Source organism: Pecten maximus, chromosome 18 (assembly GCF_902652985.1).
Source record: "Pecten maximus chromosome 18, xPecMax1.1, whole genome shotgun sequence".
Taxonomy (NCBI): domain Eukaryota; kingdom Metazoa; phylum Mollusca; class Bivalvia; order Pectinida; family Pectinidae; genus Pecten; species Pecten maximus.
In genome coordinates this window covers 30,419,023-30,441,842 of record NC_047032.1, presented here as the reverse complement: position 1 = coordinate 30,441,842, position 22,820 = coordinate 30,419,023, and the positions used below count along the sequence as shown (strand labels likewise).

Here is a 22,820-nt window from a genome sequence, read left to right as displayed (position 1 = left end):
TATCCAAATTGCTGGACTGACTAGAATGTCTCGATTTTATTACAAAATACCGGAAGTTCTCTCCAATCATCGTTGACATGCGCCAGACATTCGCTAACTGGACCGGAATCACTTCATCACTCCTTTTTGTTTTCTCGTTAGGACTTCCGGGACACTTACTCATTAAATTGGTGACCGTGTGCAGTGTTGTCTATCGGATCATCTCCATGATAATAGCACACGAACTACCGAGATGTGACAAGGGAGGTAACTTGTTATCGCCATGAAATTGACGACTAACGAACTGTCTGATACTACAGGAGTTTACGCCATTTTTTTGGATACGTTCAGTATGAATCATAAGCTGTCTCCGAAAATTCCAATTCAACAATATCAAATCTCAATCTTATCTTTATATGGTAGGCGCATACCTGAAATCATTTCAATGTCAACAGTTGTATGTCCGCCTACTTGGAAAGCCTTCATTTAATGAGGAATAATGTACTTTACAGAGACACTTGTTGAGTTCACCGGGACATTATATGTCAGTAGTCGAAACGCTTGTAAGATATCGTCTATTATTCCAAACATGTATTGCACCCAGATGGACAGAGATACTGTAGCTATGAAGTTGAGGCTGAAGGGACCCTTCATTAAAATAAATGTGTCGACATGATAGATTTAAGTTACCAATAAAACATAAATACGTGACGCTTTAGAACCGATATCGGCTTGATTATCAAGTATATGTAGCTAGAAAAAATGTCGAACGTTTAATTACACATGGAGGGGTAATATTTTTCCGGATTGCTTTTTAAGCCATTTACCTTAAAGGTTATCAAGTTGCATTTCCTGAGGGATACTGTTTGTGATTTATTAAACACCTAGTTAAATAAATCAATTTCTTCATGGTTGTATAACCATTTCATGGATAATTATCGAATGCTTCTTTTTTCATAAAAAAAATATGTTTGGTAACTTGACATTTCTGAAGTACATCTGATCTTTATTTCTTTAGATCCGTTTTGGTTTGCTAACTTCGCTTTGGAGTTTTCACGCGTTTAACTTATTCCCGAATCGCGAATGTACCGATATTGCCAGACGTAGATATTTTACCGATATTTCCGGAAGTAGAGAATGTACCTATATTACCGGAAGTAGAGAATGTACCTATATTACCGGAAGTAGAGAATGTACCTATATTACCGGAAGTAGAGAATGTACCGATATTTCCGGAAGTAGAGAATGTATATATATTACCGGAAGTAGAGAAATTATCGATATTGCCGGAGGTAGAGAATGTAATTTAATTCCAGGAGGTAGAGAAAGTTCCTATATTCCAGGAGGTAGAAAATGTACTGATAATCCCGTGGGTAGAGAAGGTACCCATATTGTCGGAGGTAGAGGATGTGCCAGTATTCCCGGGGGTAGAGACTGTTCCTATATCATAAAGGATTTCCTGTCATCCAGTGATCACATTATGTGTTTTAGTAAAAACTGAGTGACATTGCTTTAGCTCAGTCTAAAAAAAACAACTTTAAACGGACAAAATATATAGACGTTGTTCTACTCTTTTCTTTTAACTCACGCATGTTTGATTTTTAGGAGCGGTATGGCGTTCGGAACGGCGGGGAAGGCTTCATCTAAATCTCGGAATGAATGATTCCGGTCATCAAAGACTGTGACACATCACGTTTATCAGGGTCTTGCCGGTGTCTAAGGAAAAGGCGTCACAAGGCGAATCAATCATACGGTGTTCAAACCGGAGTCGGTATTTAAAGATTATTCACCTCACTATGTTATACTGGAAGGAATCTACTCACCTTTCCGTCTAGCCAATTACAACCCTTCGTGTAAAGTGAAGCAACTCAAGTGATCTAACGGTTGTAATTAACACAGCAAGAAAGCGAATGTAATTGGTATAAGGAAGCGTTAAATAATTATAGAAGATAGAAATAATGAAATATTCTTATAAAACAATCAATTAAACTGAATTAGAAAAATCGATTGGATATTTTATTGTAGAGTTATATGTGTTATATGGCGTATTTCTCTGTACTTTACTATGGAATACAATATGAATGGCGAGGTTTATTAATAAAATGATTGTCGAGAGTAAGTAAAGAGTTTAATCAACAGAGAATAAAAAACAACAAAGAATCTCTACTCAATAACGAAACTATAATTCAAACTCAAAATTTATTAAATAAAATATGAACAAAATGAAAGGGGGGGGGGGGGGGGGGGGGGGTGCTACAACAACGCTAACACCGCACTAGTTACATTTGACCTGACATGGGGAGTGGGGAGGTTTGGATTACAGTAATGTCATCACCGCTCTAGTTATACCTGACCAGAGAGGGGGAGGGGCGGGTAAAAAACAATGTCAACGCCGCTCTAGTTACGCTTGACTTGAGAGGGGTTACAGCTTATTTGCCGTTGTCGCTATTATGATTTGGCTATCTTAACTGGAAATAATTAAGTCCTGAACTGTAATTGAGCTTTGCATTCAAATATCTTATATCACTGTCTCCACCGCCATATTTGGGGACACCGCTATGCGTACTCAATATTTAAACGGCAACAAACTTATGACGGACGCCGTGTAACCTCTAACTTCCCAAGGCGGTTCCACACTGCGCGCGCAGAATTTCAAATTTTCCCAATTAGGTTTTGATTAAAATGAGCTAAATTACACTGAAATGTTTAACGGTGTCATGCTACTACCCCTTTTCATGAATCCATCATGAAATCCACAAAATTAGCAACAATAGAGATAGAATCACGATCATTTACATTTCCAGCTCCCGGATTGAAAATGGCGGTCTGGTATATACAAAAATTAAATATTAAGCAAATACAAACGAAAAGTTTTTTTCATCATACCAATGTACTTTATATTTGTTCCGCTTGGTACACACATGTCGTATTTTTAACATTCAATGCCGCCTTTTTCGAAAAAGGTTACTTGAAGTGGAGGAATGATGTAACACAGTGTTTTGCGGCAAATTATTATAACTTGGTGTGATTTATATAATACACAAACTGTAAGTATGCACTGCTGTCATCTAGTTTAGAGTTGTAACCAATGATATTTTTTACGTGTCTTTCTGCCCTGAAATCAGGGCGGAACTTGCGCAGTTTCAAATAGGGTCTATTGCTAAAGGTCGGTTTGCGTCCGAAACAAAAAATAGCTAGGGACTTGTAGCTAGCTGAAGTAGGCAAGCGTCGTAGGAGGCCACGGCTCAGAAGCGGCACGGATGTGACAGAGGTGAGGAATTATGTTGATATTATTCCTTAAAGATATCATTCGTAGTAATTATACCACGGAACCCAGGGATGTCTTGGTATCCCTAGACGTGTATGATGTGCCGTTTCCTCGGGGACTTCCACAACATATGTTAGATCGACAAAATTACCAAACGAGCCTGGAGAAAATGACATTTCCAGGATAACTGCAAACTTCATTGTTTTTAAAAAGGCATAATGCTTGAAGTGTTTGAGAAACACGTTAAATGTCCCTTTTACGACAAACACTAAAATTGCACATTTACTACCGTATTATATGTGTTGCCCATGGGATCACGACTTTCTGTGACACACGAGGTCATGGCTGTTAGCAATTTATAAGCATCGACTTTGTTATATTTGCTTTAGAGATGGCTTCATCAAAGCTATGTACTTCGAGAAGAAGAAACAACAGGAAAACCAAGCTACATATGCCACATCTGTACGGAAACGCACACATCGGAATCGTCGCTGGCACGACACGCCAGGAAACATGATGGTATCAAACACCAATGCTGTCACTTCGGGAAATCATTCACTCTAGAGTTTACCTCCAACAGCATATCCAACGTTTACAAGAGACACATGTGGGGAACCTTATATGTCCTCGTCGACGTTGTCTCATACAATAATGTTAATCATAGCAAAAAATTAGCAAGTTTAATATTTTACAAAACAATGATTCTACAGGTATCTGTATACTAAATTAAATACGAAAGTAATTAAAACAACACAAACAAAATGCGAACAACTTTTTTGTGTGTCATCATTTCAGCGACCCCATGAAGCAGCCTTCAGGTGTTAGCCAATCTTAACTTATTGAACAATGTGATTAAACAATAGTGCCGGTCAAAAGTCAAAGTGTTAACCACTTAAAACACGTTTAAAGTTGATTCCACGTGTGGTATAAACTGATATTTAACAGTTGTAATGATAATGTCATACCTTGAGAGCTGAATACCGCCCGGGTATTGTGGTAGAAATATTAACTATCAACAGCTTGTGGTGTCGTAATGTATCAATATAGTGCTCTACATACGTGTTCTATGTTACATAACATGCCTGTGAGGCTGGAGATCAAGGAAGTATGAAGCTATACAGTAGGTTGAATATACACGAGTTGTATGGCTTAACGGTAACAACTTAATCACTCTTTTGTATCATTTAAATATGGCTTCCTGTTCCGTATTACTGAACATTTAAATTTGCTTACACGGGAAATCTCGACTACTTCATTGGTGAAAATAACTCGTGTGTTAAAGTGCAATTCACTTGTGTGTAATGCCATTCCATTCAAAAGGCCAGCACAGTGACCTGGAATGGATTCCAGGAAGAAACTCCGTTCAGGTTAATGAGATCCAATTCTAATTTTATGTTATGATTTAGTGTCTCTATATAATCTACATGACTATTTCTTTTTCGAATAATAAGATACTGATGACAATCAGACAGACACAATATTACAAAGCGTAAAATATCGCTACCCGGAAGTAGGAAGCGGGTTCGTTTTTAATGTCCTTATTAGTCTACTACCACATTAGAATGCTTCAAATTGATACATGCTATTTTCGTCTTGATGGAAAAGCTATCATAATGGAGTAAATACAATCATAATTTATTTAAGTATACACTAACTGCATCAACATTATTAATGGCTTTTTAATTGATTCAGGAAGGCTCTGTATTCGCCATTATTGTACTTTAAAGGTAACTTATAAAACGTTAAAAAACTTTATCTGACATTAAACGTTACAAAACTTTATCTGCCATTAAACGTTACAAAACTGTATCTGACAGTAAACGTTACAAAACTTTACCTGCCATTAAACGTTACAAAACTTTATCTGACATCAAACGTTACAAAACTTTATCTGACATTGAACGTTACAAAACTTTATCTGACATTAAACGTTATCAACTTTAACCTGACATTACACATTACAAAACTGTATCTGACATTAAACGTTACAAAACTTTATCTGACATTAAACGTTACACAACTTTACCTGACATTAAACGTTATCAACTTTAACCTGACATTACACATTACAAAACTTTATCTGACATTAAACGTTACAAAACTTTATCTGACATTAAACGTTACATAACTTTATCTGACTTTAAATGTTACAAAACTTTATCTGACATTAAACGTTACAAAACTTTATCTGACATTAAACGTTACAAAACTTTACCTGACATTAAACGTTACAAAACTTTATCTGACATTAAACATTACCAAACTTTATCTGACATTAAACGTTACAAAACTTTATCTTACATTTAATGTTACACAACTTTACCTGGCATTAAACGTTGCCTAACTTTATCTGGCATTATACGTTACAAAACTTTATCTTACATTAAATGTTACACAATTTTACCCGACATTAAATGTTACAAAACTTTACGTGACATTTTTTCCTCTATATAATAAATAACGGGAAACAGAGATATACATGTAGCAAGAAAGAATAAGAACTTCTCATAAAATTGTCAGCGTGATTTACTCGGACACTCGAGATACATATGTAAGGAAGGCAGGATTTATCTTCCATCTGTGTTACTGTAATGTCCCATTATGAATACATTGTTCTATATATTATTCTTATTCAACTTGATGTACATTGCATTGTCATTACAAACAAACGTTTGCATGACCTTTATATCAGTGAAGTGAAGATAACCTGTCGACAAGGATGAAGCATATAAATGACACAGATGTTCTTGTCTTGGAGTAGATAGGGTCAAGCCAAGCAAACGTTCTGATGACCAATAAGTATGTAATTTTGTCTCTGCTTTGGTCATATATGTCCTCTTTTACGATGGCGGGGATGAATATCCAATGAATAGACAATACCATCAGAGATAAGGACGTTTATCTAGGAGGGTAATCGCTGAGAGTGTCTAGAGGGTTCCCGAGTGGAGAATCCCGCTGTTGATAGTATAACCAGAGGACACATATTGCAGACATATTACGTGAGGCGCTTTTGTGTTGTCGCCTGATAGCATCAAAGTTATATTGTATGGATGTACAAGAGGAATTGAGAAACTGGTGTGTATCCATTTCACCTGATCAAAGGCTTGACTTATCTTGTAAAGATTTAGAAACATAATCCGATCTTTGACTATATCTATCTGAGGGAGTTCTCAAAGGTGATGAGGGGCATTTAAATAAAAACAAAAACAAGCTCTAATTTTGATTTATTAAGCATTTCATTGGTGCTATATCTTGCCCCTTTATTTTAGCATTATCTTGGTTTTCAGCCGTATTATGTGTTCATGACAAGTGTCCACGTTTGACATTAAAACTATTGATATATATTTATAAATAAGACTTGATATCGATAGTGAAGTCTTCACCTTACAAACATGCATATCTGGAGTGTCATATAGCTGTTTTGATTTCCTATCACGTGTGATTGATGAAGTCAACCACATACAGTACTCGTTTCAGTGTCACATATGTCTAACAATTACGTTCTTTTGTTCGTTTTGAAATGCTTATGCAATTCATGTTTCCAGCACCCATTTCAACTGTGAAATAGCTGTTATATATCGTTAGATTAGTCATGAGAAATCAACATTTCTCGTTTCCAATGGTACTGACGGACGCAAAAACAACGCTGTATAGACTTTTAATGTCCCTTAAGTTCTCACGAATAGTCTTAATAATATTCAGGATGAAAACATATACCGTGTTAATTACAAACATACCCATTACTGATGGTATTCTTGGGCGATCTAACTGCTCAGCTACCGCTATTCAGGTTTCCCTCGGAGCTGATTGACTACATATTATAGGTAATTTCAACACTCAAGTAGTGTAACTACGAGACCCCTCGGGACTGATTCAGTACAAAGTACAGAGTTCGCCTTTTTGAATAATAATCATTCATATATGTATAATTAATTTTTCTTTGTTTTCATGGTAAATTCTCAAATGTGATTGGTCGAAAAATTCTTTTCATTCTTCTATGAAAGAAATTCCGAGAACGGCGCGAAAAATGTGACGTCACAATACGACAATTGACGTTGCGTATTGATTTGAGAAAAAGAATCCCACTTAAAACCAGTAAAATTGTACATAAACCATGTTTTAAATTAGAAAATCATTTTCAAAAATTAATTATAAGCGTTGATGTCAATTCATTTTTAGTTTCATCGGGGTATGAAACAAATTTTGTTTGCAAACTTCTGTAAGAATCCGCTACGCGGATTCATACAGTTTGCAAACAATACTTGTTTCATACCCCGATGAAACTAAAAAAAAATGACATTAATGCTTAAATAATTCTATCTCTCCCTTTTTCAGCTGAGTAAACTTTGACTTCAAATAAATTAGCGTAAACTCAGTGAAGAAAGGCTCAGCTGATTAATGAGTGCAGGAATCGGTAACATTATAACGGCATCGTCTTTTTGTTAAATTACGAAATGTCAACTAGACGGCGCCATTTTGAAAGAAATGATCAACGCAGTTTTTAGCGTTTTCTCCTGTTAGTCGGTGCTATTGGTACAATAAGCTTATGTCAAGTGAGCATTTTGTCAAAAACTAAAATGAAAATTGCGGAAATGGGTGCATATTTAACATCTCCATGAGGTAGGCAAATAACAAATGGCCGAAGCGTACAGCTCCTATAGAACATTCGACCACGTCACTACTAACTCTGTGTCAGTACCCGCTGTACTTTACAACTAAAGTTAATCTGAGACGGAACATGTGAATATATCAACTAATTGAAAATGTTGAAGGCGTTAAACATAAATGTTGAGTTGTTTATTTTGATTTAGTTAACAACACTGGTAGATTCACTGGAACTATACTATTTTTGCAACCATGGTTGCCGTAGTTACCAACGTCGCAACACATTCCAACTATTATTTCTCTTCTTTCGGTATTTAAGGATTTGCTTCGTGAAAATATATATATTGAACGGTGTTTTTACTGCGCTTACAGTGGTATGAACGCATTAGTATACAGACAGTTTCAATATATAACTCTTATGCGTTTTGTAGAATTTGTCTGTATCCCATTGCGTCCATACCACCGTAAACGCAATAAAAAAACAACAACAAAAACATTTAATCCCTATCTATCATCAGTATATTGTACAGTTATTAATTATAGAGGTTCTCCAACAAGTGATGGTTGTTCATCATGTTTATCAAACTCGAGTCGGTTAATTTTCAAATTTAGAAAGGACACCAGCTTTTCAATTTGAAGAATAACTGACGAAATTAAGGAAAGCATGATAAACAAAATAAACAACCGTCACTGGTTGGGGAACTTGTTTACCCAATAACTTCTTAACTCACAAACATCGAGCTCGAATTCTCCCAAAGTAGCCACTATATTCTGTAAACCGAATCATTACGCAAGAAAATGTGTCAGTTTTGGTTTACCATGATCAATGGTATATCTCGCTTCCGTGCGTAGTCTATTTTACCATATAACATTCTAATTTGTACGACTCAAACCCCCAGATTAATCGACCTTTCCATCAGGACATCCTTCTCATCCAGTTATGTCAAACATGACCTCCGGCAAATCCCCAAAACGTGTCAATGTTGATCTTTAGAATGGCGAGTGACCAAAAGAATAAGTAAAAGTAGTAAAAGTAGATCGTGGTCAAAGGTCAGAGGTCAGCCAATCAGAATTGTGGGAGGTCGCAAAATATATATAGGACCAATCGGAGGCTTTGAAAATGGTTTCACGCCGCGGTGTGTAAACAAAAACAATAACATACGTTACGGGTATTATCACGTACCACACCAGTTGTGAAACAAGCGTATTGATGGGAAAGACATCTTTCCTCATTGTCATTTAAAATGTTGTGTTCGAATATGAGAATTTCGCCTTAGAATAACGATAAACATTTTAAAATTACTTCTGTATTGTTTTCAAAACGAGACGACACCCTAAGATAAACCTGGAGAACATATACTCGGATGCGTTGTACTATATAATACGCTGCGCTGGTTTATATCTGCGTTGTGCCAGATATCTATATAGACTGACTCTCTATTGAGTTACAGATTATCATTGTGGTTTGAAAGTCACGTCATATAAGTTTATAAGACGATATTTAGCTGAGAAGTGTAACATTATTTTCGTTTTACAGTTTAAGGGGCAGCGAATGAACGAGGAGCTTCGTTAGGGATATAATTCCTCGAGGTCGTCATACATTTGTCTAGCAGATTATAAGGAAGAACGTAAATCACCAACGATACTACATAACAAAATCGTGAGGAGTTCTACACCATGTGTAATTACATTTCTGTACGCGTTCTACCGCCGAGTGTCTGGTCCTGGTGAGCGGACGAGCCTTATTCTCTACCTGGATAATAATACGGATTAATACTAATAATCTTATCGGCCTGGGTTTACAATTAGCAGCTTCTTGCGACATCTAAGAAATTGAAGTTTAAACTTGATAGAAATTCCCTACGAACCATTTAGTTATCTTTCATGGGACCGATTTTACAATATGCGGATATGATTTTGAAAATGCACCAATTTATCTTAGTGATAGGTTAGAAAGTGTGCAGATACAATGTAGAGGCAGCCAGAATTGTTACAAGGGAACTAAGCTTCTATCAGGGTTCTCAAAACACATCTAAATAACACGAGTAACGAACTTTCATCTAATTATTTTAACATTGGAAAAGAACTGGTCGAATTCTCCATTCTAGATCTGACAAGAATGCAGTTCAATAAACTAGCATCTTTTTCGTAAAAATAGTGTGGATTCACCTCGATGTGCATGTGGCTTTATGATAGAAGACAGTTTTCATTATTTATTCAACTGTAGTTATTATAATCGTATCAGACAACAATATCTATTAAAGTTAATGACGAAGTATGATATTAATGAAAACCTAGATATTCTCTTATGGGGTGATCAATCGCTAAACATTAAGAAAAAACATACACAGGCCTAAAGTATTAATCAATAAAGCGGTGACAAGATATGAATAAAGCATGTAAAGGATAGTTGCTAATTATTGTAAGAAGACACTTTTAGGTCAGCTGCATATAGTATGCTATTCAAAACATTAGATTTTGTTTGAACTCATAGAAATATCTGGGTGATGGTTCAGACACTTCAATTGCCAGTTAAAGTTTATACAAACTAAATATTAAAGTAGTAGTTATTGCAAGAGAAATATCAGGTTTTGAAAATTCCGATGGAAAACAAATTGGCAACAATGAATTATAAAAGTAGATGAACGAGAGTGGTATCGTATTCTGAGGGGCAGCAAATGTCGCGAATTAGAAACATTTCTTTACATGGTGAGATGTTGTAGACCACAAAAATAAACCCATTGTCTTTATCAAACTCAATCCCTAAAATCCTAGCGTTATCAGTATTTGTCAGTCTTAGGCGCCAGTCGAGACAAGACATATGATATGGTTAAATACATTATTGAAAACTAGGCTAATTGATACAAAACAGATAAGTAATTTGTTCATTTTGTACAGCTGTATCTTAAATAGTTCTGAATACACATATGGAAGTCATTGAAAACGTGCAGAGAAGAGCAACAAAAATGAATCCGTGTATGATAGACCTGTCCTACACAGAGAGACTGACGGTATTGCAGCTCCCAACATCGGCTAACGGACACGTCAGCGGAGGAATGATTGAATTTTAAAAAGCATGAGAGAAAATTATCTTAAAATGTTAATTTTTATGACGTACAGGAAGGAATATACACTATCAAAGGACAGGACGCTCAAAAATATGATACAGAATTAGTTTTGTCACAGTACTGTTGATTTCCGTAACAGTCTGTCAATAAAGATGATAAGAAACTATAAAATCTTTGATTATCAAATTAATGTTGAAAACTAATTACTCTAATTGAGAATTTATGAATGAATTACCTTTTCACCACAACTATGTACACTTGCAAATTGTCTTCATGTCAATTCAGGTAAATATTTTTAGGTAAATTTATATTTGAACCAGCCATCTATCGCTGGACTCGCCACAGCACAATGGGACATGTGACCAAGTCATCTATCGCTGGACTCATCACAGCACAATGGGACATGTGACCAAGTCATATATCGCTGGACTCATCACACCATTAAGGGTATCTCTGAACTAGCCATCTGTCGCTGGACTCGTCACACCATTAAGGGGACCTCTGAACTAGCCATCTATCGCTGGACTCGTCACAGAATTAAGGGAACCTGTGAACCGACAACCTATAATAGTGAGGAATCGCGTCGACTTATTCATGTATAGAATGTCTACCTGACAACAAATCCTAGGGCAACATCCGTTTCCAGACAGATCCTGTTCAAGTCTCGGAAAAATTACGTCAATTTATTTCTGGCGTAACAGGCAGCAGTCATCACTAATTGGCGTCAAATTTGGTTTGTTAGAAACATCCTGCCTACGTCGTCATTTGTCTTGATCTCTCTAAGCCCCCCAGTCTCACACTCGTAGACCAAGGCCGTATTGTCTATAAAAATAAGAACGTATTGACTATGTCTATTGTATGGAAATCATTACAGACTTGTTAACACCAGACGCTAGCTTATCTCAGCAAGATAAACTGACATCGTGCTCTAACGACGATCTCGATTTTTCGAAATAGGGAATTCCCCATCGTCGGTAATAATAACTCTGCCGCCCCATCCCACCTACGGTGTCTACATATCGACAAACATTAGTGATGCGAAAGGTTATAAATGTATAATTGCCCGCTTTAAAACTGTCCTCGATTATATATTCGTTAAAGAAACTCTGATTTATGAAAATCACTACCGTTTTTCCTTCAGCTGATACAGATATAGGGTCAGGTCACTTTGCTAGGTCCTGCGATATTGATGTGGAAATCGCAAGTGAATATGACTTGGACGTGGATCATCGCAACCGATTTACCACAGCATGGCACAAAACATCAACGGATCATCTAATAACACCGATGATTATGTATTATTAGAAAACTAAACTGCCAAAAACACGCCTTTTCCAAACTATCAACAAGGATTTCAATGCCGCCTAGGATGTATCACAACGTCATTCACCGTCCAAGAAAAGACCCTATTTAATCTGGATCAACATAATAAAGAGAATGTGGCCTTCTTGAAGAAAAATACCAAGAATGGGTTTGATTCAGTATGGCACGGTGTAATCATTCAGAAATTGAGACAAATTGGAACATCTGGATCTCCTCGAAATGTCATCGCGTCTTCCTATACCGATGTCAAAAGTTGTGTTTCTGTAAATAACGTCCGATCCTACAGGTACAACGTACGATCCGGGGTAAGACAAGGAGGAGTACTCTCTGGAGTGTTGTACCTGACATACATAAATTATCTACTGATTCAGCTAGAAGAGCTTAATATACATGTAAGCGTGGCGCTGCTTTGTATGACATCCATATAAAAAATCCAACTCTGGCAGAAAATATGACGTCCATCGCTCTACAGAAAATGTTAGATGCAACATCAAACTACGCGATTGTTTGGAAATATCAATACAAAATTAACAAATGTTCTATATCAGTTTTCAGTACTCAATGGACGATGAGTTTGGTTAGGTTTGGTTTGTTTTAACGTCCAATTAACAGCCAGAGTCATTTATGGACGTGCCAGGTTTTGGAAGTTGAGGAAAGCTGGAGTACCCGAAAAAAACACCGGCCTACTGTCAATACCTGGTAACTGCCCAACAAAAGTTTCGAACACGCAACCCAGAGGTGGAGGGTTAGTGATAAATTGTCGAAACAACTTAACCACTCGACCATCGCGGCCCCCTATGAACTATGAATGAAGATATAATACATATAAAAGATGTGCAAAAGCTTCTCGGAATTCCAATGAATTCAAAACTACGAACCTCTGCTAAAATAGAGAAAGGTTGTGGGAAAGGTAGACACGCTCTAATCGCCATATCCAAAACTGGAGTAATATTACTAACATTAAATATTTTACTGTTAAGAAATGATATAAATATATAGTTCTCCCTAACGCACTATACGGATGCGAGATCTGGAACAATATGTTGGCTGCCGACGCCTACACCCAAATACAACAATTTCACCACTATATAGAAAAACGCATATTCGGCGTGGAGGAACGGACCCGCTCGGACATGGTAGAAAGTATAATTGGAGTATACCCAATAATTTTATTCAGAATTGGCTAGAAAACAAATTTTCTTACAACTTGTTATAGCGCTTCCGTCACCAGGTACAGGCGAAACAAATATTCATCCATCGCTTACATTATTATACCAACGACAAAGACTACTCCTTTGTGCACATGAAAATATTATGGACAGTTTTCCTATTGAACTTGATATACGTCCGGTTTACCTGAACAGCAAATGTTAGATGTGATGATCGGTAAGACTTCTGTAATATATGGAAATACAGGAATACACGGAGTCACTATAACAACATATCAGGTACAGAGTTCACTCTAAAATAAGTTTGACATTTTCACAGTTTTATTTATCAAGGTTTCTTTAATTTTGAAGAAATGTCCTACATGTTTCAAAGATTAGAATTGTATTGTTTTGTCACATAAATGATATACATTTCTTAATTAGCAATATGCATATATTAACACCTATCCCTTGAGCATTATCAGTAACACCAAACAGGAACGTAGCAGGTGTTCGTTCTAAAACAACATTATATCTGACAAAACAATATTGTATTACATATATCCAGAGTGATTGATTGTGTACAGTCCCCAAAAAGTATTGTTTGAGATGCCAACTACAAAAGCTATATTCTTGATGATCGTTTTAATAGAATAGAACTTCAAGGATTCTGTATTGTAAACTTTGAATCTTTTGTCTCATGAAATGGAATAGCATGGATGCTTTCTTTGTAGTCTTGGTTAAGACAAATATACAGCGTGCCACCTTTCATAAAATTGGTTGGGATAGATCAATACATTTGACAATTGTTTGTGATAAAAAAATATTTCACTGTTTGTTCAATACTTTTGCTGCAGTTGCCTCAAATTATTATGTAAAACATTCACGATATTTCCCCATAATTGATTATCATTCCCTTCCAGACTCTCGTTATTGCACCAGTAAGACTATTATAATTCAAGACATATATGTTTACGACGTATTTCTGAATAAAACTGCCTCAAGATGTTATGTTTCCGTGCTCATCTACTACCTCTTTAACATAGAAGATGCCTTCATAACACAGATATTTAAAAATGATAATTCGTCTATTAACTTTTATTTCTTTATTAAACCATAGTGGGTGAAAGAAAACGTCTTCCGGGGCTGCCGGTAACAGTTCGAAAAGATTTCCTTAAATAGATATAATTTCGTTCAAATCTTTCCCATAATAATATCTTTTAACTACTTCCTCTAATCCGTGTATTCTTAAAGGTGAATAACCGCCAGAACACATAATTAATACGCCAAATTCTATGACAAAATAATTCTTCATTAAAACACGTTATACACTCATATTTTAAACAATGCTTCATTTTGCATGTATCATTCGTTTCACTTGTTTTGTCTCCAACACGTTCTATATCATTTATTTAAAGCTTTTTTCCAATCTGCATGATTACTTGGATCCAAACATTTCTTTATTGTAAAGAGTTTTAATGATTTACAGAAAACATTCGAAAATTTCAAACCTCCATCTTTATAATCACCAATTAAAAGGTTCGCTTTCAGTTCATCAACCTTTACATTTCATATCAAATGAAAAATAATATTTGATTTTTTATGATCTTAACATTTGGACAAAGAAGAACAGTTAATATTTGTACGGTAATAGGAAACACTATTGTTTTATATAACAGTCATTTCCCCAATGGTAGAAAGATTCCTAAAAGACCAATCTGAGAGAAGTGAATCCACTTATTTCAAGTTTTCGACAAAATTATCTTCATAAATATCATCTTTTGATAATTCACATCTAACCCCTTACAGCTTAATTTATCTTTGATGATTCTAGGCTGAATTATGCTGTTTTTCAATATCTTCTCTACATCCCCGTTATGCCCCAATCCATACAGTCTGTGATTTATCAAAATTGGTTTTTAGACCAAAACATTCTACAAAGCTGTCGATCAGATGGAAACATTTTACTAAGACCTTGCATCATCATCAAGCAATGTTGAGTCATCTGCGTACTGGCTTATTAGATATTCGGAATTATTAAACTGCATACCCTTGACGTCAGGGTCATATTTTTTTTGTTGCACCTCAATACAGATATAAAATAGATATGAAAAGATATGGAGACTAAGGATCACCATGTCGTCTTGTTATTTGGAAAAAGTGGAGCGCTGATATATGTTAGTTTAACAATTTACAACGAAGTTGTTTTAAAAAAGTATACTTTTCCTATAAATGAACACTCAATGGAATCAAATTTCTTTTCAAAATCTAAAATCAGCAAATAGTCAATTGATTGTTTTCTTCTGATTTTCCAATAACATCATGACTTATCCTGGTTAATTCCCCGGTGTAAGGACCTTTGTCAAATCCCGCCCGATTTGACCTACATGTAATAATATTAACTAGAGTTTGTTTAATTCTGTTTGGCAATACCCGTGATGCATTTTTATAGTCAACATTCAATAAAGGAATTGTTGTCCAATTTTCCAGGTGCAATTTGGATTTCCCCTGTTTCGAAATACATTTGATTATTCCCCGGCGCTGACTTATTGGCATTTCCGGACCTCTTAATGATTGATTAATGAATCTTAGCCGAAAGAATTTTAGATTTGTCCAATTTTTGTTCATGAAACTACATTAAATACGTCTAGTCCTGGAGATTTTCAAATATTTTTTTTTATTATTTTTAAACATTCTTCAACCTTGAGTGGACCATTCATAGAATCACTTCATTCATCCGTGAGTTTAGTTATAAACGAATTATTATCATTAAAATGATTTCTTGTGAACTTCATTAAGCAGTATTCTGTTCGTTAATAAAGAATCGAATCAATTGCTGGTTGTTCTTTCAGTGTTTCATGTAAATCATTTAGTTCTTTCCGTTTTCATTAATTGGTTTTGAAATTATTTTTACATTGCATTATCATTTTTTCTAGATTACAGAAACATTCAGTATTGTTTTCGCCTTCAACCTTCCACCTTCCCTTTGCTCTTGTAATTATCCCTATAATTTTCGTATCCTTTATTACCATTTTCCCTCTGTTTCTGAAATATCCTGGAGTCATGGTACATTATGTTATGAATGATATCTATCAAATTTATTCAGCTCGCTTTTCAAATCGTTCTCCTATTGTTCTCGCTCCCTTTTCTTCAATAACTTTTTAATTGTCTTTCCCTGTATCATTAGTTTAAAGGTATATTTATCTCATGTGACATTCTATGACATACCTTGTAACGATGTCTGTATGTGTCGCTGATGTTTGTTTGTGGTATTTTTATCTGCATGTTTCGATGTTTGTTTGTGGTATTTTTATCTGCATGTTTCGATGTTTGTTTGTGGTATTTTTTATCTGTGTGTGTCGATGTTTGTTTGTGGTATTTTTTATCTGTATGTGTCGATGTTTGTTTATGGTATTTATATCTGTATGTGTCGATGTTTGTTTGTGGTACTTAAATCTGTATGTGTCGATGTTTGTTTGTGATATTTTTTGTCTGTGTGTGTCGATGTTTGTTTATGGTATTTTTATCTGTATGTGTCGATGTTTGTTTGTGGTATTTTTATCTGTATGTGTCGATGTTTGTTTGTGGTATATTTATCTGTGTGTGTCGATGTTTGTGGTATTTTTATCTGTATGTGTCGATGTTTGTTTGTGGTATTTTTATCTGTGTGTGTCGATGTTTGTTTGTGGTATTTTTATCTGTATGTGTCGATGTTTGTTTGTGGTATTTTATCTGTATGTGTCGATGTTTGTTGATGGTATTTTTATCTGTATGTGTCGATGTTTGTTTATGATATTTTTATCTGTGTGTGTCGATGTTTGTTTGTGGTATTTTTATCTGTATGTGTCGATGTTTGTTTGTGGCATTTTTTATCTGTGTGTGTCGATGTTTGTGGTATTTTTATCTGTATGTGTCGATGTTTGTTTATGATATTTTTTTCTGTATGTGTCGATGTTTGTTTGTGGTATTTTTATCTGTGTTTATCGATGTTTGTTTGTGGTATTTTTATCGGTATGTGTCGACGTTTGTTTGTGGTATTTTTATCTGTGTGTGTCGATGTTTGTGGTATTTTTATCTGTGTGTGTCGATGTTTGTGGTATTTTTATCTGTGTGTGTCGATGTTTGTTTGTGGTATTTGTATCTGTGTGTGTCGATGTTTGTTTGTGATATTTTTATCTGTATGTGTCGATGTTTGTTTGTGGTATTTTATCTGTGTGTGTCGATGTTTGTTTGTGGTATTTTTATCTTTGTGTGTCGATGTTTGTTTGTGGTATTTTATCTGTGTGTGTCGATGTTTGTTTGTGATATTTTTATCTGTATGTGTCGATGTTTGTTTGTGATATTTTTATCTGTGTGTGTCGATGTTTGTTTATGATATTTTTATCTGTGTGTGTCGATGTTTGTTTGTGGTATTTTTATCTGTGTGTGTCGATGTTTGTTTATGATATTTTTATCTGGATGTGTCGATGTTTGTGGTATTTTTATCTGTGTGTGTCAATGTTTGTTTATGATATTTTTATCTGTATGTGTCGATGTTTGTTTATGATATTTTTATCTGTGTGTGTCGATGTTTGTTTATGATATTTTTATCTGTGTGTGTCGATGTTTGTTTGTGGTATTTTTATCTGTATGTGTCGATGTTTGTTTGTGGCATTTTTTATCTGTGTGTGTCGATGTTTGTGGTATTTTTATCTGTATGTGTCGATGTTTGTTTATGATATTTTTTTCTGTATGTGTCGATGTTTGTTTGTGGTATTTTTATCTGTGTTTATCGATGTTTTTTTGTGGTATTTTTATCGGTATGTGTCGACGTTTGTTTGTGGTATTTTTATCTGTGTGTGTCGATGTTTGTGGTATTTTATCTGTGTGTGTCGATGTTTGTTTGTGGTATTTTTTATCTGTGTGTGTCGATGTTTGTTTGTGGTATTTTTATCTGTGTGTGTCGATGTTTGTTTGTGATATTTTTATCTGTATGTGTCGATGTTTGTTTGTGGTATTTTTATCTGTGTGTGTCGATGTTTGTTTGTGGTATTTTTATCTTTGTGTGTCGATGTTTGTTTGTGGTATTTTATCTGTGTGTGTCGATGTTTGTTTATGATATTTTTATCTGTGTGTGTCGATGTTTGTTTGTGGTATTTTTATCTGTATGTGTCGATGTTTGTGGTATTTTTTATCTGTGTGTGTCGATGTTTGTGGTATTTTTATCTGTATGTGTCGATGTTTGTTTATGATATTTTTTTCTGTATGTGTCGATGTTTGTTTGTGGTATTTTTATCTGTGTTTATCGATGTTTGTTTGTGGTATTTTTATCGGTATGTGTCGACGTTTGTTTGTGGTATTTTTATCTGTGTGTGTCGATGTTTGTGGTATTTTTATCTGTGTGTGTCGATGTTTGTGGTATTTTTATCTGTGTGTGTCGATGTTTGTTTGTGGTATTTTATCTGTGTGTGTCGATGTTTGTTTGTGATATTTTTATCTGTATGTGTCGATGTTTGTTTGTGGTATTTTTATCTGTGTGTGTCGATGTTTGTTTGTGGTATTTTTATCTTTGTGTGTCGATGTTTGTTTGTGGTATTTTATCTGTGTGTGTCGATGTTGTTTGTGATATTTTTATCTGTGTGTGTCGATGTTTGTTTGTGGTATTTTATCTGTGTGTGTCGATGTTTGTTTATGATATTTTTATCTGGATGTGTCGATGTTTGTGGTATTTTTATCTGTGTGTGTCGATGTTTGTTTATGATATTTTTATCTGTATGTGTCGATGTTTGTTTATGATATTTTTATCTGTGTGTGTCGATGTTTGTTTATGAGTTTTTTATCTGTGTGTGTCGATGTTTGTTTGTGGTATTTTTATCTGTATGTGTCGATGTTTGTTTGTGGCATTTTTTATCTGTGTGTGTCGATGTTTGTGGTATTTTTATCTGTATGTGTCGATGTTTGTTTATGATATTTTTTTCTGTATGTGTCGATGTTTGTTTGTGGTATTTTTATCTGTGTTTATCGATGTTTGTTTGTGGTATTTTTATCGGTATGTGTCGACGTTTGTTTGTGGTATTTTTATCTGTGTGTGTCGATGTTTGTGGTATTTTTATCTGTGTCTGTCGATGTTTGTGGTATTTTTATCTGTGTGTGTCGATGTTTGTTTGTGGTATTTTTATCTGTGTGTGTCGATGTTTGTTTGTGATATTTTTATCTGTATGTGTCGATGTTTGTTTGTGGTATTTTTATCTGTGTGTGTCGATGTTTGTTTGTGGTATTTTTATCTTTGTGTGTCGATGTTTGTTTGTGGTATTTTATCTGTGTGTGTCGATGTTTGTTTGTGATATTTTTATCTGCATGTGTCGATGTTTGTTTGTGATATTTTTATCTGTGTGTGTAGATGTTTGTTTGTGGTATTTTTATCTGTGTGTGTCGATGTTTGTTTATGATATTTTTATCTGGATGTGTCGATGTTTGTGGTATTTTTATCTGTGTGTGTCGATGTTTGTTTATGATATTTTTATCTGTATGTGTCGATGTTTGTTTATGATATTTTTATCTGTGTGTGTCGATGTTTATTTATGATATTTTTATCTGTATGTGTCGATGTTTGTGGTATTTTTATCTGTGTGTGTCGATGTTTGTTTATGATATTTTCATCTGTATGTGTCGATGTTTGTTTATGATATTCTTATCTGTATGTGTCGATATTTGTTTGTGATATTTTTATCTGTATGTGTCGATGTTTGTTTGTGGTATTTTATCTGTATGTGTCGATGTTTGTTTGTGGTATTTTATCTGTGTGTGTCGATGTTTGTGGTATTTTTATCTGTATGTGTCGATGTTTGTTTATGATATTTTTTTCTGTATGTGTCGATGTTTGTTTGTGGTATTTTTATCTGTGTTTATCGATGTTTTTTTGTGGTATTTTTATCGGTATGTGTCAACGTTTGTTTGTGGTATTTTTATCTGTGTGTGTCGATGTTTGTGGTATTTTTATCTGTGTGTGTCGATGTTTGTGGTATTTTTATCTGTGTGTGTCGATGTTTGTTTGTGGTATTTTTATCTGTGTGTGTCGATGTTTGTTTGTGATATTTTTATCTGTATGTGTCGATGTTTGTTTGTGGTATTTTTATCTGTGTGTGTCGATGTATGTTTGTGGTATTTTTATCTTTGTGTGTCGATGTTTGTTTGTGGTATTTTATCTGTGTGTGTCGATGTTTGTTTGTGATATTTTTATCTGTGTGTGTCGATGTTTGTGGTGTTTTTTTCTGTGTGTGTCGCTGTTGTTTGATATTTTATCTGGATGTGTCGATGTTTGTGTATTTTTATCTGTGTGTGTCGATGTTTGTTTATGATATTTTTATCTGTATGTGTCGATGTTTGTTTATGATATTTTTATCTGTGTGTGTCGATGTTTGTTTATGAGCTTTTTATCTGTGTGTGTCGATGTTTGTTTGTGGTATTTTTATCTGTATGTGTCGATGTTTGTTTGTGGCATTTTTTATCTGTGTGTGTCGATGTTTGTGGTATTTTTATCTGTATGTGTCGATGTTTGTTTATGATATTTTTTCTGTATGTGTCGATGTTTGTTTGTGGTATTTTTATCTGTGTTTATCGATGTTTGTTTGTGGTATTTTTATCGGTATGTGTCGATGTTTGTTTGTGGTATTTTTATCTGTGTGTGTCGATGTTTGTGGTATTTTTATCTGTGTGTGTCGATGTTTGTGGTATTTTTATCTGTGTGTGTCGATGTTTGTTTGTGGTATTTTTATCTGTGTGTGTCGATGTTTGTTTGTGGTATTTTTATCTGTATGTGTCGATGTTTGTTTGTGGTATTTTTATCTGTGTGTGTCGATGTTTGTTTGTGGTATTTTTATCTTTGTGTGTCGATGTTTGTTTGTGGTATTTTTATCTGTGTGTGTCGATGTTTGTTTGTGGTATTTTTATCTGCATGTGTCGATGTTTGTTGTGATATTTTATCTGTGTGTGTAGATGTTGTTTGTGGTATTTTTCATCTGTGTGTGTCGATGTTTGTTTATGATATTTTTATCTGGATTGTCGATGTTTGTGGGTATTTTTTATCTGTGTGTGTTGATTTTTGTTTATGATATTTTTTATCTGTAGTGTCGATGTTTGTTGATGATATTTTTATCTGTGTGTGGTCGATGTTTTCTTTATGATATTTTTTATCTGTATGTGTCGATGTTTGTGGGTATTTTTATATTGTGTGTGTCGATGTTTGTTTGATGAATTTTTTATCTGTGATGTTGTCGACTGTTTGTTTATGATATTCTTATCGTATGTGTCGATTTTGTTTGTGATATTTTTATCTGTAGGTGGCGATGTTTGTTGTGCTATTTTTATCTGTAGGTGTCGATGTTTGTTTGTGGTATTTTTATCTGTGTGATGTCGATGTTTTGTGGTATTTTTATCTGTGTGTGTCGATGTTTGTGGTATTTTTATCTGTGTGTGTCGATGTTTGTTTGTGGTATTTTTATCTGTGTGTGTCGATGTTTGTTTGTGATATTTTTATCTGTATGTGTCGATGTTTGTTTGTGGTATTTTTATCTGTGTGTGTCGATGTTTGTTTGTGGTATTTTTATCTTTGGTGTGTCGATGTTTGTTTGTGGTATTTTATCTGTGTTTGTCGATGTTTGTTTATGATATTTTATCTGTGTGTGTCGATGTTTGTTTGTGGTATTTTTATCTGTATGTGTCGATGTTTGTTTGTGATATTTTTATCTGTGTGTGTCGATGTTTGTTTGTGGTATTTTTATCTGTATGTGTCGATGTTGTTTTATGATATTTTTTTCTGTATGTGGTCGATGTTTGTTTGTGGTATTTTTATCTGTGTTTATCGATGTTTGTTTGTGTATTTTTATCGGTATGTGTCGATGTTTGTTTTTGGGGTATTTTTTTTTTTTTTCATTTTTTTGGGGTTTTTTTATCTTTTTTTGATGTTTGTTTTGTTTTTTTCTTTTTTTTTTTCTCTTTTTTTTTTTTTTTTCTTTTTTTTTTTTCTCTTTTTTTTTTTTTTTTTTCTTTTTTCTTTTTTTTTTTTTTTTTTTTTTTTTTTTCGATTTTTGTTTTGGTATTTTTTTTTGTGTGCGATGTTTGTTTGGGTATTTTATCTGGGTGTCTTTTTGTTTTTTATTTTTTATCTTATTTTTCAGTTTTGTTTGGATATTTTTATCGTGTGTGTCGATTTTTTGTTTGGGGTTTTTTTTATCGTGTTTCGTGTTTGTTTATGATTTTTTATCTGGATGTGTCGATGTTTGTGGTATTTTTATCTGTGTGTGTCGATGTTTGTTTATAAATTTTTTTATCTGATGTTCGATTTTTTTTGATCTTTTCTCTTGTGTGCCCGTGTTTGTTTATGATATTTTTAATTGTGTGTGTCGATGTTTTGTTTGTGGTATTTTTATCTTTATGTGTCGATGTTTGTTT

General features: G+C 34.4%; 1 protein-coding gene across 1 annotated transcript in view; it reads left to right on the top strand.

Annotated features, from left to right (window-relative positions):
* The window catches only part of LOC117316363, a 39,586-nt gene extending 35,775 nt beyond the window's left edge, over positions 1-3,811 (top strand). Inside the window, exon 3 of the mRNA XM_033870904.1 lies at positions 3,637-3,811. Within this exon, the coding sequence (XP_033726795.1) occupies positions 3,637-3,811 (175 nt within the window). The remainder of the gene's footprint in view (positions 1-3,636) is intronic.
* The last annotated feature ends 19,009 nt before the right edge of the window (positions 3,812-22,820 follow it).